The sequence below is a fragment of the Silurus aristotelis genome (assembly GCF_946808225.1).
Source record: "Silurus aristotelis genome assembly, chromosome: 23".
NCBI classification, from domain to species: domain Eukaryota; kingdom Metazoa; phylum Chordata; class Actinopteri; order Siluriformes; family Siluridae; genus Silurus; species Silurus aristotelis.
In genome coordinates this window covers 2,921,580-2,938,112 of record NC_139596.1, presented here as the reverse complement: position 1 = coordinate 2,938,112, position 16,533 = coordinate 2,921,580, and the positions used below count along the sequence as shown (strand labels likewise).

Sequence of the window (16,533 nt, the reverse complement as noted above, 5' to 3'; positions counted from 1 at the left end):
ATATGGTATTATTGTATTTATCACTATTAATTTGAAGAAATACTGCATATTCATATGACAAAAAATGGGCCATAAAGTCGTCATCCCTAATTAATAAGTTCATGAATGTCTTTTTTCTGCTTAAAGAAATTCATGGCCTGGTCTCTTGACTGCTTCTAAATCCACTGTAAGCTGCTCCTGAACATAATTTTCTCTGAAGTTTTCAACCAATACCTTTTCAAATCCATTTAAAAGGTACCAGTGCTCCTGAAGATGAGGGTTAATAATATTCTAATAAATTCTACGGGAATGAATATTAAATGAAGGCCTTTCAGCCTTGCTTCATTGTTTCATTGTTATTTAACCAACGCCTTTGATAAAACTGTAACACAGACTATATCCAAACTTTTAAGTGGATCTGGTTGGCTAAGGAAGAGGGACAGAGTTAAGGAGGAAAGAAAAAGTGAGCTAGAGAATGAAAAAAAAAAAAATTGCTTTTTAGATAGTTGGTATGAATAATGCAGGAGTCTTCCTGCTTATCTGGAAGATTTGGAAGGGAAGCCTCTTTAGCAAGAGATTTACGCTTCTCTGCTTAGGATCGATGGTGCAGCTTTGAGATGAAATTATTGCACCTCAGTACTGCATTGCATTTGATAACCTGGTTTCAAAAAGCCTGTTATGTAGCAGTGACCAATAGGTACTAAGGAGGGTAAGACATCAGATTTTACTAAAAAGACAACAGTAAGTATTTAGCTAAAATCCACCATTCTACAGACTTGCAACTCCAAAGGCAATACAATTCTGAGTCTTATAAAAGCTATTAGACCTATAAGAGAAATCTAATGTTGTTTGCCATAATCGGTGCTAGAACTCCTACCCACCCAGTCCATCAATGCTAAAAGAGACTTTAGCTGATTTCATCCATATCAGATTAATAGCTTCCCATCTAGACAGCACTGTTGACTGTCGAAGAAAGATCGACCTCCAGAGCATAGTGCATGCTATGGAAATACCCAGTCCACGAGGTATTCCAGGATGCTACCACTTCGTCGTGAGTTTAGAACTTCCTGGATGGGGTACACCGATGGCTGGTCCAGCATTTCTGGCAGAGGAGGATCCACGGCGACTCCAGGGTGCTCGGTGGTAGGGGGTGTAAAGGGCTTAAGGAGAGCCACGTGGAAGGTTGGATGGATGCAGTACCGAGGAGGCAGGTCGAACCGATAGGCCACGTCATTGGTGATCCAGAACGGCCTGATAAAATGGGGACTGAGTTTCTTACAGGGTAGTTGGAGCCGCAAATCTCGGGTGAACAGCCAGGAGAAAACGGTTCCAGCTCGTTTGGTCCTGGTTGCAGTATGACCGGAGGTAGCGTCCAAGCTCCTGTATCTTGCTCCGTCTGTTGGTCTGAGGGTGATATCCCGAGGACAGATTGACTCTGACTCCCCGGAGCCGGAAGAACACCTTCCACACATGGGATGTGAACTGGGGTCCCTAGTCCGACACGATTTCCTCGGGTAAGCCCGAAGTTCCAAAAGACGTGATGGAACAACGGCAGTCTCTAGAGCTGTGGGCAGGCCAAGGTGGGAGTGAAGTGGTCCACGGCCACGAGGATGCAGGTGTTACCGTCCAAACGGGGCAGATCGGTGATGAAGTCAATCCCCAGGTGTGACCACGGCCATTGCGGAATAGGCAGGGGGGACCAGCTTCACTGCGGGTAAAATGTTGTGGTGTCTAGGAGATGGCACAGACGGGGCAGCTTTGGACGAATCATACTTGGAGATTATACTGTATAGTCTGTGTAGCAAAACCATCACACTCTCAGCTACCAAGCTCATCTTTTCAGAGTACCTTTCAGACAAAAAATGCTCAGCAAGTGGTTTGTTACTGTTCTGGACCATTTCACATTGTTATCTTATCACATCTTATCACATCCTTTTTTTCTACAGTTTTCACCAGCACTTACTTCTGAGTGAGATTCTGTTTTTCTTTCTTTTTCCTATTTTTCTTATTCTTTCAGGTGCCAATGCATCAGCTCCTGACCAGCTGAGCCTGGCATTGGCCTGGAACCGTGTTGACATTGCCCGTAGCCAAATATTCATCTATGGGCAGCAATGGCCCGTAAGTATCCATTGAACAGTTTATTTTTATTATAATTAGGTTTGCATCTCAATGTACAGCCAACAATAAAGATACATATGAAGCAGCTACTGATGTGATGTGATACGATTTTCCATCTATTACGATGCAGTGCGATCCAATTTCGATTTAATTCAACACAATGCGATTCAATACAAAATGATGCAATGGAAAAAATATGATTCGCTGCAATTCAGTATGTTACAGATAGTTCGCTTTTATTTATTTGGTTTAGAGAGACAGCAAATCATCAGTTTACTTAAGTGCCTTCTGACTTCTTACACATGGCTCTTTTACGAACAGGGTTTTGTAGTGCAAAAATTTTTTTTTTTTAATAAATCCATCCATACTCTATACTATAAGTGTACTTTAAAGGAACCGTATATGTTAGGTATTACAAAATAATTCCTTAAACAATGTTTGAACCAAACAACTTGACAGTAATTTTGTTCTTTAGAAAAAGAAAGCAAAGAAAAGTAACAAAACTTTCACTTCACAGCACTAGTGAGTTCTAAGTTCTGACTCGTTAGAAGGTGTAGACTAATTTTATAAAAGACATAAGCAATAAAGAAATCACGATTGTGGCAAGTGGATATTACAGAAGAATTATCTCTAGAGTCAATGCTTTGCTAAAACCATTAGGTTTTATTGTTTTAGGGAAAAGGGACTCTCTGTTTTCAAGGTAACATGAGATTAATTTACGTTGACCAGGAAAAACTGTCCACTGATGCTAAAACAACAAAATAAAATAATAACATGAACCAACCTTAACACTTTAAGACTTATAATTAATAAGAATATATTTTGCAGCATTAACAATCACTTCAAACTTAACCAACACCCAATTGTTTCATTCCTTTACATTAGCCATGAGTCCGTTGGTGTAGAATTTGATTTTAGATTAATGCTATTTGGCAGCCACCCTTCTCCAAAGCTACTTACAACTGAGCAGCTGAGGGTTAAGGGCCTTGATCAAGGGCCCAGCGGTGGTAGCTTGGTGGTACTGGGATTTGAACAATACCTTAACCAATAAGCTACCACCACCCCTTAATAACGTTTAAATAACAAGTTATGGTTATTTGAACTGGATCATGATTCTGCAACAGTATATCCTTCCGATGATGTAGTCTATGATGCAGACTGTGGTCTGTGTTCCAGGTGGGCTCTCTTGAGCAGGCCATGTTGGATGCCCTGGTGCTGGACCGCGTCGACTTTGTGAAGCTGCTGATTGAGAACGGTGTGAGCATGCACCGGTTCCTCACACTCTCCCGGTTAGAGGAGCTCTACAACACGGTAATAAACTCTTATATATAAAGTTCCCAAATTAGACTGAGATGCAGTAAAAAGCTGACATGACTTTTTCACTAACTGACCCTATTTGAGGAAAATGCCATTGGTGCTATGGTGGGTTATACCTCTTTCTTAAAATAAATGCTAATCGAACGTATGTTTTTCCCCTGCAATAGCGACATGGACCATCCAACACGCTGTATCATCTTGTCCGAGATGTCAAAAAGGTAAGACTCCTTAATGCATGCTTGTATGTGTTAAATGGAAATTGTGTGAATGCCTGTGTGTGTGTGTGTGTGTGTGTGTGTGTGTGTGTTTGTGTGTGTGTGTGTGTGTGTGTGTGTGTGTGTGTGTGTGTGTGTGTGTGTGTGTGTTTGTGTAGGTGGTAGAATAGTACAGAGTAGATTCTTATTATGTCTTTCGCACAGTAGCTGGATTGCAAACTTAACTACCAAGCAGCGTTGCATGGTAGACACCTAGTCTGTCTCTGTCAGTAACAGTATGTCAGTTGTTTGGAGTCTTTTTTTTAGCAGTGGGAGTCAAACCAGTGTATCTTTGCTTTTTGGCTTCCCCAAGCTGAAGAAAATTGTTGTAGCTGTTCTGGAGTATCTCACTGGCAAACAGCTTGTATCTAGGTACCTAGTGTATGGGTATTTTCGTTGCCTTTGCTTGCTAATGTGTGAACTTTTGTGGGAATCTCTATTAGTCTGTCATTTGTTGTGAAACGTTAGCATGAGGAAGTATTCTTGTATTCTTATCTGTTTCCGATCACAAATCTTCAATTCTTTATTCAAATCTTCAAACAAATCTTTATTCAAATTTAATCCTGAAGCTTTTTCCCTCCAATTAAATACAAATCGCACCATGCACCAGAAACCTTCGACCCAAGAGGTGGATTCGGAATCACTCTTACCATGGTGTGTGAATTTTAGCTTTGACAGCTCCTCATCTTCAGCTCATCACTCCAGTTCATAATTGGTCTCAACTAGAAATGTGTGCTCTATTATTATTTCTGCTCTCACCATTTGTTCCAGTAGAGGTCAACCGATTTATCAGTTTTTCCAGCTTGTGTCCGTTGCTGGAACGGCGGCGAAGGTCTGCTTTCATTACGAGAGCAGCCCCTAGAGGCAATTCACTGACGACACATGTTTGTTTTACGTAAGAATTATATTCATCATTTAAATATACAATTTATCAATTATATAATTCAATGTATTCATTCATATTTTCATGTTTATTTCAATTTAGCACATTTTCATAATTCACTATTCTTTTTTAAATGGTTAATCTTTCTAATACATTTCAGTACTATTTTACAGTACTACTTTTCTTTTTCTTTATCCAGTATCTTTTTTTCAAAACTATTGGTTGACTGGTTATTCAACTGATTGGTATCATTAAAATTCACTATTGGTCGAGTTCTAAGTACCTGCTTGCAATGTATTTTAATTAAATAATAACAAACTGGTACCCAAATTTTCAACCCGACATTCCCGACCTTGTCAATGCATTTCCCTGCACTGCCATTTTTTATCCTGCTAACTTTATATATATATATATATATATATATATATATATATATATATATATATATATATATATATATATATATATATATATATATATATATATATAGCAGGCTCCCACATCATTTTTCTCAGTTATTTAAACACCTCTAACCTTAGCTTGGCTGGCTTGTCTATTTGTATCCCTCATGATGTGTTTGTTCCGAGGAACACTTACTTTTTATGGGTCAGAACCCCAATGCGCATACCCAGCATACTATTTTCTATCGATTCCCCATTTCATCGTGCATGCTAACCTTTTTGGAAGCATACTGAAACTTGCCCATGGTAATGTGTGCTAGATTTAAGGCTGACACTGTGGTCTGCAACTGACGAGGGCAAAGGCTCTGGGGGTTATACTTACATAGGAGCTGATAATGACATTAAGTCCAAAATAGACACTGGAACAGACACTGTCAGAATCAGACCCTTGAGCAGACAGAACCTTTGAGTAAATACTAAGTTATGGATATGAATAGCTTAAAATGGTTTTGAAACTTTATGGGTGTTATTATATATCGCTGGGACCTGTTATTTGACAGTATGGCTAATCCTATAGAGGAAACACTAAAAATCCAACCTTCTGCATAAAAAAGGTGTTGAAGTTTCAAGACTGCCCATTCAGACTATTAAAAACCAGTGACAGCAAAACATCACAGTGATGGGCTAGTATAATAAAGCCACACATTTACAGCATTCACATTCACAAACACCTTAAAATGGCTTTGGAACCTTGGCCTGTAGCAGAGCAAATGTTGTTTATCCCTCTAACAAAAAAGGTTTCCTATAGCACACAATCCTTCAAAATGAGCAAGAAGTAGTTTAGAAAATTTTCCATGATGTCAGAAGAAGGTGCTCACTCACAAACTTCCCCAAGAAGGCATTAGATCATTAAGATAAACGTTGGTTTGGTGGACACATGTTTTAATAACTGTATACTCAAATGAGTGAAACTACTGCCCTTCTAAATGCCAGAGCAGGGCAAAAGAAATGCCAGCTGAAGAGGAATATCAATGGTATTGCCTCCCCAGGCATTCTTAAACTCTAAACTGTTTTAGTCAAACTCCAACTCTAGGGCCTTAGCCTATAACTTTAGCATTTGTCCGGACACTAATACAGTGTGTGCAGCGTCTCTATAAAAGGACATAGTAATTCTGGATATAGTTTAAACACACTAACAAGACATAATGAGACTAATCAGAAGAGACAATTGCAAACAATGACCAGAAGGTGTGTTTAGGGCACAGCTGGAGAAGGTAGTGGAAACTGTTGAAAATAATCAAGTAAACAGGAAGCCTGGAGTGACACTGATGGGACGCAGATTGGATGCGGGTTTTAGCCCAATTTACAGTATGGTCCAATTTCATAGTCTCATTCATAAATCAAACAGGCTAACTAGATCTTTTTCTTCCCTTTACTGCCATGTCTGTTTACAATAATGTTTCATTTATAATGCAATGAATGAAATAATAGGCCAGATGTGGTATAGTTAATTAAAGCATGCAGCAGTGTGAGCCAAGATCTCTGTATTAGTCTGAAAACTTCAATGTGCTGCTATGAGACAGACCCTTGTGCTTTGATTGTTTTGGCTTGGTTTGTCCTTACACAAGGTCCTTGTATTGTAGCTCAGTGTATATCAGCAGGGTGCTTTGTCTTTTGTGTATGTTAGCTGACTACTGTTGTATGTTTGGCATACCACTATTTCAGTGTGTGTTCCTTACCGAAATCCCACTCGTGCAACCCTTTCTCACTTACCTTGTGTGTTCTTTCCAAGCAAGAATATCCAGGGTTCAGTTGGATCTACCTCAAGGTGAATCAGCCAGTCACTTCTCTTCATAGTCCTTTTAGCATTACAACAGTGTCTGTACTTGTCTGTCTGTATGTAAGAATGTATGTACAGTATGTGAGTAGCGTGAATGTGCAAAATCTCTCATACATTTTCTACCTTTTTTAGCCGACCTTTGTGAAAACTTTGCACAAGTAACACTATAACTACTGCCTTCAGGGTAACCTGCCACCTGACTACCGTATCAGCTTGATCGACATCGGATTAGTAATTGAATACCTAATGGGTGGAGCCTATCGATGCAACTACACACGGAAACGATTCCGAACCCTGTACCACAATTTGTTTGGGCCTAAGAGAGTAAGTAATTCAAGCCATGTCCACACTAATACATTTTGGTTTGAAAACACATATATTTCTCTTCATTTTGGTTTTCTCTCCACACCGAGATGGCGTTCTTAGTAAATGAAAATGTAGAGTGTAACTCCGAACTGGAAACATTAAAAAAGAACGAAGATTTCGCGTTGCATTGCATGTAACTACGGAGACGATTGAAAATGATGACACAATTTTAGTCGTTGCCATGATGTTACAAAGAGCAGGAAAGTAATTAAACACCATGTGGAAATTAAGCGTGTCAAAGCACCTTACGTTTTGCTTATGCACACTACAAGGAGGTAAGTGTTTTTGGATTTTTCAGTGTGTATAAGCAACTTTTGGGAAACGATTGTAAAAGAAAGTGTGGACACGGAGCATTTATAGATGAAAACGCTGTTTGTAAATTTGTCCATATTGGTGTAGATGTAGCCTTCTCTCACCGCTGCGGCCCGGATTCGATCCCCGTTCAGGGAACCAACCCCAGCCACTGTTAGTGCCGGTCCCAAGCCCGGATAAATGGGAAGGGTTGAGTTAGGAAGGGCATCCAGCGTAAAAACATGTGCCAAATCAAACATGCGGATGATCCGCTGTGGCGACCCATAATGGGAGAAGCCGATAGAAAGTTAGTGTAGATGTAGCCTTAATTGTTCCAAAAGTGTTTTTAGATGTTCCCTGTCAATGTCAGCAACAAAAGTCAATCATAAGAATCAGTGAGATCATGGATCGGGGTAAGGGGGAAAATAGGGCTTTCCTCTGAGAACGTTATGCTACCCTGTGACAGAGCATGGGCAGCAGATCAAAAAAGATGCAGTTGGCTGGCTTCATTTGTCTTTGAGAAAGCATGTGTGAGCCTTTATCCTTCCCCATCTGGTAGCTCTTGTATAATGGGAAGAGCTGGCTGGTGAGTGAAAATTGACAAATAAACAAAATAACTTAAAAGCAAACTGGGAAAAAATGTTTTTCCAGCAATACAAATAAAGAAAGGTACTGTAAAGTTTACAGTACAATTTTTTTTTAACATGATCGCTACAGTGCTAGTTTTGGAAATTACTTCCAACCTTGGCATCCCATCATAACCAAGTAATTGTCTGCAAATTCTTCAAGATCGCAGAACATCCTTGTACAAGTATTTTACATACTAAAACATTTTTGCAGACTAAGCTATTACACTAATTCTGATCAGTGATAGAGTGTATAGAGAGAATTTACTCTGCATCGCAACAAATCTAAGCACTAAAAAAGAGATTTGATCCAAAAAAAAAAAAAAACGACGCCTCTTCAAGGTGAGTGGATGTATGTTATCTTGTGTTTGTTTGTACTAACCAAAGCAGGAAAGTAGTAAATCAAATAAACAAACATAAGGGGCTATAGATCTATTTCCAAAACTCTGAACCGCTGGGATTAAAGAAGATGAGATTCGCAAGGCGAAGATAAAACACCTCAGTGATCCATACCCGCAATGGTATGAAGATATTTGATCTGCTTGTACAGCAGTATGTGGATATCTTCTGCACAAGGGATCAGATAAGAAGAACTGGGATTAGAATGAGAACGCTTTGTCCTACCAGTGCAAAACCAGCAAAAAACATATACCCAGGCAGTGCAGAAGGTAAGGCCTAAAATAGAGAAGGATGAGCAGTGGAGCGGGAGAGCTGCTCCAGATTTCCAGCTCTTCTGATCATTATGCAAAAATCACCTACTTAACAAATGCTTCTCACTTTAGCCCTCACACAGCAACACACACTGGTCTTCACAACCGCCCTAGTGTCTCTATAATAGGGTAATATAAAGCATATGTTTGCATGCATGTGTGCACATGTCATTTTACTAATTTATACTGTCTTGTCATTATTCACAGCCAAAAGCCTTAAAGCTGCTTGGAATGGAGGTAAGTATAAACCATTTCTGATTTTTTTTTTTTTACTTATCCCTGTGTAAATATTAGTAAAACTGAAAATCTGCAAACGTGAACATTTTTTCAGATGTAACACATAAGTAACTAAATTAAAATAAAAAGTTAGTAAAAAACTGTACTGGATATGATTAATATAAATAATTAGTTTTAGAATTACAACTGCAATTTGAATTCAGTGCAAAGTGTAAATAAAAAACCGAATGCAATGATTTGCAAATCTCACAAATCCATAATCTATTGACAATAAAACCAAAAACCAAATGTTTAAACTGAGAATATATACCATTTTAAGAAAAACATTTGTTTATTTTGAATTTGATTGCTGCAACAGATCTCAAAAAACTTAAGATGGGGCCATGTTTACCACTGTGAAGCATCACATCTTCTGTCTGTATACATCTGAGAACTAAGAAGAGCATTTGCTGAGGTTTTTGGAGTGGAATGTTGTCCTTTATGAGTTTGATACAGAATTCTAGCTGCGCAACAGTTTTGGGTTTCCTTTGTTGTCTTTTTTGTTTCATGATGCACCAAATATTTTCAAATAGTAAGAGTCTAAACTGCATGCAGGTCAGTTCTGGACTCTTCTATCACAAAGTCATGCTATTATAATAGATGCAGCATGCAGTTAGCATGGTCTTGCAAAAAATACCGTTTGCAAGTATGAAATTGGTCCACAATTGGTAGACACAGTCTACCTTATTATTTTCTTAAAATGACACATTTCCTCAATTTAAACATTTGATATGTTTTCTGTGTTATGTTAACTGTATATTAAATTGTTCAATCATGTTGTATTCTTAGACAGGGTAAATGACATTTTCATACCAGTTTCCTATGCAATTAGACTGGACCTTATCTCAGAAAAGATTCTTTACTTAACTGCCACTGATTAGTCTACACATAATTGGTGTTAAAATGTCAACTTTGAGGTCTAAGCCATTCAATACAATTCATATAGTAAATTGACTAAAATTCCTTGCTAAAACAGGATGACATGCCAATCCGACGAGGGCGGCAGAAGACAACGAAAAAAAGAGAAGAGGAGGTGGACATTGATCTGGACGACCCTGAAATCAACCACTTCCCTTTCCCCTTCCACGAGCTGATGGTGTGGGCAGTGCTAATGAAGAGGCAGAAGATGGCCCTGTTCTTTTGGCAGCATGGCGAGGAGGCCATGGCCAAGGCATTGGTGGCATGCAAGCTGTGCAAGGCCATGGCTCATGAAGCCTCTGAGAATGACATGGTGGACGACATCTCTCAGGAGCTCAACCATAACTCCAGGTGCTGAAATGGATGTGCATGAGCAGATCATTTGACCGATTTGTTCTTTGTTACTTTACCAGATCCGGGCTTTCCAATTGCTTCCCATCCTTTACCATATCTATTTTAAGTAATGACACAAAACCAACGTAATAACAGCTGCATAAAAGGAACACCCTGTAATATGCAAGTTGTCTAGCCATTACAGCTTACAACACAACAACTCTAAAACATTCCTATTCAATTGCTACTTACTATATTCCAGCCATTGAAAGGTGCCATTGTAACAAGTCAATCAATGTTTCTTCATTCCTGAGTTTTATCTTATGGCTAATCTGTGTATCTATGTGTAGATCATTTGTCATGTATCTTATCTGACTCTATACAGCTCTATGACATGCCCATTTCTAATGCAATTCTCAATTCATTTGCACTTTGGTCTTAGTATTTTGAAGTGTGTATGTGCAGACATGCATTTGTCTGTCACATTATCTCACATCCACCTTTATTCTATAATGTAATTCTCTCTCAGGGAGTTCGGCCAGCTGGCAGTGGAGCTCCTGGACCAGTCCTACAAGCAGGATGAGCAGATGGCCATGAAGCTTCTTACCTATGAGCTAAAGAACTGGAGCAACGCCACCTGCTTGCAGCTGGCTGTAGCCGCCAAGCATCGTGACTTCATCGCCCACACCTGCAGCCAGATGTTGCTCACTGACATGTGGATGGGGCGGCTTCGCATGCGCAAAAACTCCGGCCTCAAGGTTCAAGTAGCATTATTGTATCGTTATGAGTATCATTTAGACCAAAAGTTTTTTGACAAATTCCATCACCTTTGTGTTTGTTTGGTTTTTTGTATACTTGCCTTAACTTGCTACTGATAGCAGTTGCTTCTTTTTGAAAAAGTCAATGTTTGTCACATGTGATAACAGTATAGTGATATTCTTTTACTCACGTATTCAACCTTGTTAAGAGCCTGGAGGCTGATCTCAGGTTCAGCTATGATATGGCACACCTGGAGGTTTAAAGCCTCAACATTCTGATCAGTAGCGCAAAGCCTTTATTGAGACACCACTGCCCAACTATGACCAATTTATCTAAATTAACTTAATCTGTGAGCAGCAATTTTGTGAAACATCAAAACACAAGAGAATAAAGATATTTTATGCTCTTAACATGAATCTGTTTTACCAAATATATTTAATTCAGCATGTTATTATATTATCAGTCATTTATTGACATTCAGTAACTGTTTTATCCTAGTCAGGGTTTTAGTGCCAAATCTTGGTAATGCTTAGTGCAGGCTAGGAAAATTGACCCCCAGCTAGAATGCTAGTCCTTTGCAGGGTATCATGCAAGCACATGATGCTACACAACCTGGGCAATTTAAAGTAGTCAACTCACCTCTCTTTTCGTTGTTAGACAATAAAATTAAACAAATCTAGGACCCTTTGAGGCAGCACTGGACTACTAGAGTTATCTTAAACTAGGGTTTTATTTTGCTAGGATTTTCATGTCAGTAATGTTTAAACCTTTGACCTCTTTTTGACCATCAGCTACAGTGAGGAAAATAAGTATTTGAACACCCTGCTATTTTGCAAGTTCTCCCACTTAGAAATCATGGAGGGGTCTGAAATTGTCATCGTAGGTGCATGTCCACTGTGAGAGACATAATCTAAAAAAAAAAATTCTGAAATCACAATGTATGATTTTTTTAACTATTTATTTGTATGATACAGCTGCAAATAAGTATTTGAACACCTGAGAAAGTCAATGTTAATATTTGGTACAGTAGCCTTTGTTTGCAATTACAGAGGTCAAACGTTTCCTGTAGTTTTTCACCAGGTTTGCACACACTGCAGGAGGGATTTTGGCCCACTCCTCCACACAGATCTTCTCTAGATCAGTCAGGTTTCTGGCCTGTTGCTGAGAAACATGGAGTTTGAGCTCCCTCCAAAGATTCTCTATTGGGTTTAGGTCTGGAGACTGGCTAAGCCATGCCAGAACCTTGATATGCTTCTCACAGAGCCACTCCTTGGTTATCCTGGCTGTGTGCTTCGGGTCATTGTCATGTTGGAAGACCCAGCCTCGACCCATCTTCAATGCTCTAACTGAGGGAAGGAGGTTGTTCCCAAAAATCTCGCTATACATGGCTCCGGTCATCCTCTCCTTAATACAGTGCAGTCGCCCTGTCCAATGTGCAGAAAAACACCCCCAAAGCATGATGCTACCACCCCCATGCTTCACAGTAGGGATGGTGTTCTTGGGATGGTACTCATCATTCTTCTTCCTCCAAACACGTTTAGTGGAATTATGACCCAAAAGTTCTATTTTGGTCTCATCTGACCACATGACTTTCTCCAATGACTCCTCTGGATCATCCAAATGGTCATTGGCAAACTTAAGACGTGCCTGGACATGTGCTGGTTTAAGCAGGGGAACCTTCCGTGCCATGCATGATTTCAAACCATGACGTCTTAGTGTATTACCAACAGTAACCTTGGAAACGGTGGTCCCAGCTCTTTTCAGGTCATTGACCAGCTCCTCCCATGTAGTTCTGGGCTGATTTCTCACCTTCCTTAGGATCATTGAGACCCCACGAGGTGAGATCTTGCATGGAGCCCCAGTCCGAGGGAGATTGACAGTCATGTTTAGATTCTTCCATTTTCTAATGATTGCTCCAACAGTGGACCTTTTTTCACCAAGCTGCTTGGCAATTTCCCCGTAGCCCTTTCCAGCCTTGTGGAGGTGTACAATTTTGTCTCTAGTGTCTTTGGACAGCTCTTTGGTCTTGGCCATGTTGGTAGTTGGATTCTTACTGATTGTATGGGGTGGACAGGTGTCTTTATGCAGCTAACGACCTCAAACAGGTGCATCTAATTTAGGATAATAAATGTAGTGGAGGTGGACATTTTAAAGGCAGACTAACAGGTCTTTGAGGGTCAGAATTCTAGCTGATAGACAGGTGTTCAAATACTTATTTGCAGCTGTATCATACAAATAAATAGTTTCAAAATCATATATTGTGATTTCTGGATTTTTTTTTTTTTAGATTATGTCTCTCACAGTGGACATGCACCTACGATGACAATTTCAGACCCCTCCATGATTTCTAAGTGGGAGAACTTGCAAAATAGCAGGGTGTTCAAATACTTATTTTCCTCACTGTATATAGAACTACATCTGTTGTAGGGTTAGGCATAGAACATCCAGTGATTCCACCTCATGGACAACACGGATAACTCATATGGTGCAAGAGGACCCTTTTTTCCCCCAAGGGTTTCATTTCTCTTTTACTGACAATCCATTTGTATTCACCACACTATTTTCTGTTGTCTTGTCATTCCATATCAATAAACTGTTTCATTTTTTTCAGAAAAAGAGAATAATAGCTAGTCATCCTAGCAGAAAAAAGACACAGCATGACACAAACCTTTTAAACATGCATTCATCAGATGCTGAAGCTCAAGGAATTTTTTGTGAGCCTAAGATCTACTTTCATAAAAAAAATAAACACATACTGGAGAATGCCATAAAATGTGCAGTGTTTACACTAGTGTTGTCTGAGTCGTTCAGGAATTTTGGGACTATTTCGAAAAATCAGACTAAAGAGATTAAAGTCTCTTGTACATGCTTGGAATGCACAGATGGCTTACCTCAAATGGGTGTGTGCACTTGCTTCTTTTCAGGTAATCCTGGGCTTACTGCTGCCTCCCTCCATCCTGAGTCTGGAGTTTAAGAACAAGGATGAGATGTCATACATGCCTCAGGAGCAGGAGGCCTACCTGCAGGAGAAGGATTCGGATGAGGCTGACAAGCCAGCCAAGGACAAGGAAGAGGAGGACATGGAGTTCACCGTAAGAGCATACTGTGAGGCGCAGTACAACTCCGTGGTGAGAGCACCCACCTTAGCTCCGTTCATTAGCCTGTAGTCCAGCTCACACACACACCCAACATGATGCTGCTGAAGAAGTCCTGCCCCCCCTCCCCTCCCAAAATCTGGCCTCGATTCTCTGCTATTTTACCAATTTATGGATCCTGCCCTTGAAGAATATTTGTATGTCCCAACCCTCTCTTTCGCCACTGCTTCTCCCCTTTTCCTCGTTGTCCTAGCAAAGATGTGTGGTCGTGGAGTTGTAGCGTGTCTCTGTGTCGATTTGTCTATCTTCTTGTCTCTTGGGGTGTCTGTCTTCGTCTTCTCTTTGTCTCTTCCTTTTAGCGACGGTCTCGTCCGAAGTACGGTACTGTGAGAGATTGCTGCCTGTTCCTTCACTCATTAACACGGTTCCTGTCATTTCTGCGCATGCTATGCGAATGAGCTCTTTATTGCATTCTGTTTGGTGCCTTCATACCCAAAAACCCTTTTGTGCAAGCTTCTGTATGCAAAAAAAAAAAAAAAAAGTACTCTTCCTTTTCCTTTCATTCACACGAATAGCTATCATCTGATCTCTTTCTTGTCATGATTGCATTCAAAGAAGAAGTCATCCCAAATGACCCATACGAAATGAAGTGCAGACACAGTATATGACACAGTCTTTTGACTCAGTAGTATCTAGTTTCAGCTTACGACATGAAGCCCCACGTGAGGTGGAAGGAACCTCTTTTTTTGACAAAAGGAATTTCTCCTTTATCATTAATCGTATCATACAACTTAAATAAGCATGCTAACATGAGCTGAAAATGCTAATCTGAAAAACACCACACATAATAAGTAAAAAAAATGTTCATGTAACATTAATATTATGATACAAACAATACTTAATCTAGTTAGCTACTTCTGGCTAGCTAGCTAACATTAAGATAAAGGATCCATTTGACATACCAAATCATTGTGTAGCTTTTCCATTTTTAGTGATCAAATTTCAACTTTCTTAAATGTTCTGACACTTTGCTCAATGTGTTGCCTTAAACAAAACATGGCTGAATAGGCGTGGCTGCAGCTAGATGTTACTAAAAAAGGACCTTTTTTTGCCCTATTGTATATTTGTATCACTGTGACATTGTTAAACTCTGATCTGCAGTTCATATTTTCACTTGCTACTATGAATCTATTACAGATTTATAAGGTTATGGCAACAATTGTATTGCAAATGTAATGCCTCTGAATGTTTCTAACGGTGCCACTGAAAAAAAGTTAAGATAAAATGCATAGATTTAAATGTATTAGTCAGAGGTTTGTCTTTTTCTCTTTTTTTTTTGTTTTTTTTGTATTTTTCTTACTGTTTGGATATAAGAAATCATGACGCACCTGGGAGGGCTGTTGAATGCTTCATTCAATATAAGTTTTAGCTGACAGGTTTAATAATAAAACAGTCAAAGGGTTGCAATACAATTGAGACACGTCAAAGAGTGTACCATGTCCTCCATTCCTGTAAGTCCCCACTCTTGGCTTAACAATGTGTTTCTCTGGCACATAGAAATTGCATTAATTTCAAATTCTACCCTCTCTCTTCCATTTTTCCTACCATTTTACAGCAGTATCATCAAGCTGCTACATGTGCCACCTGCCTGAGTGCTCAGAATTGATTGGCAGTTTTTTTTCCTGTAACTGCCTAACACAATTCTGATTGATAAGAACATTTCCTGTCTGACTTGTTTTACAAAATGTGCCCTCTTTCTTGCCTCGCTGTTTCTCATCTCTTCTTTAAGGCTATGTTGGGGAATGTGAGCTCAGAAGTGTCTCGGAAAAAAGAAGTAAATGAAGCCCAGAACCGCCATCGCCTAATCCCGTTGGGACGCAAGATCTATGAGTTTTACAATGCCCCCATCGTCAAGTTCTGGTTCCATACGGTGAGAGATACATTACTGCAAAGCAGACATTGTAGACTGTTACAGGCAAAGGTTCTTAAGAGTCACATTTTTATTTTATTTTATTTTTGGTTTAATTTTTCAAAATATTGCCATTAACAGAGTAGCTAACGCACAATCTGATAATCAGATTACAGACGGGACAGATTACAAGTTTGAGTTATTGTACTGTCACTTCCAAAGCTACATTTGTTTTATTTATTGTGTTGATATTAAACTACCTGAGAAGATTGCACTATATTAAATATACATTGGGCAGCTAGCTGACCCAAGTTGGAAAAAAGTTTTCTCACAGCTAACAAGGATACAATTCAATCGCTTGCGTTAAAAACTAATTTTCTAAATGAGCTTAAAGTCTTGTTTCAATGTAAGTGCATAGAATCAAGTGGTCCACACTGACGGTATGGCATACAGTACCA

At 39.4% G+C, this 16,533-nt stretch overlaps 1 protein-coding gene and 1 long non-coding RNA gene across 11 annotated transcripts in view; one reads left to right on the top strand and one right to left on the bottom strand.

Moving 5' to 3' along the window:
* The window catches only part of trpm3 (transient receptor potential cation channel, subfamily M, member 3), a gene marked incomplete at its 3' end in the record, with an annotated part of 163,926 nt that overhangs the window by 128,083 nt on the left and 19,310 nt on the right, over window positions 1-16,533 (top strand). For 4 of the 10 annotated variants that reach the window (XM_083526338.1, XM_083526346.1, XM_083526342.1 and 1 more), the window contains exons 10-19: window positions 1,997-2,097; window positions 3,274-3,408; window positions 3,582-3,632; window positions 6,745-6,780; window positions 6,976-7,116; window positions 8,993-9,022; window positions 10,038-10,330; window positions 10,842-11,070; window positions 13,996-14,199; window positions 15,956-16,096. In XM_083526338.1, the coding sequence (XP_083382464.1) occupies window positions 1,997-2,097; window positions 3,274-3,408; window positions 3,582-3,632; window positions 6,745-6,780; window positions 6,976-7,116; window positions 8,993-9,022; window positions 10,038-10,330; window positions 10,842-11,070; window positions 13,996-14,199; window positions 15,956-16,096 (1,361 nt within the window). Of the gene's footprint in view, window positions 1-1,996; window positions 2,098-3,273; window positions 3,409-3,581; window positions 3,633-6,744; window positions 6,781-6,975; window positions 7,552-7,753; window positions 8,403-8,992; window positions 9,023-10,037; window positions 10,331-10,841; window positions 11,071-13,995; window positions 14,200-15,955; window positions 16,097-16,533 lie in introns of those variants that run through there. The other 6 variants (XM_083526341.1, XM_083526339.1, XM_083526343.1 and 3 more) reach the window with 3 other exon arrangements.
* On the bottom strand, window positions 9,914-15,027 carry LOC310718008. The gene is made up of 3 exons (XR_014531032.1): window positions 13,473-15,027; window positions 11,755-11,862; window positions 9,914-11,714 (listed from the first exon to the last, which is right to left on the bottom strand). It is a non-coding gene; the product is annotated as an uncharacterized lncRNA (long non-coding RNA).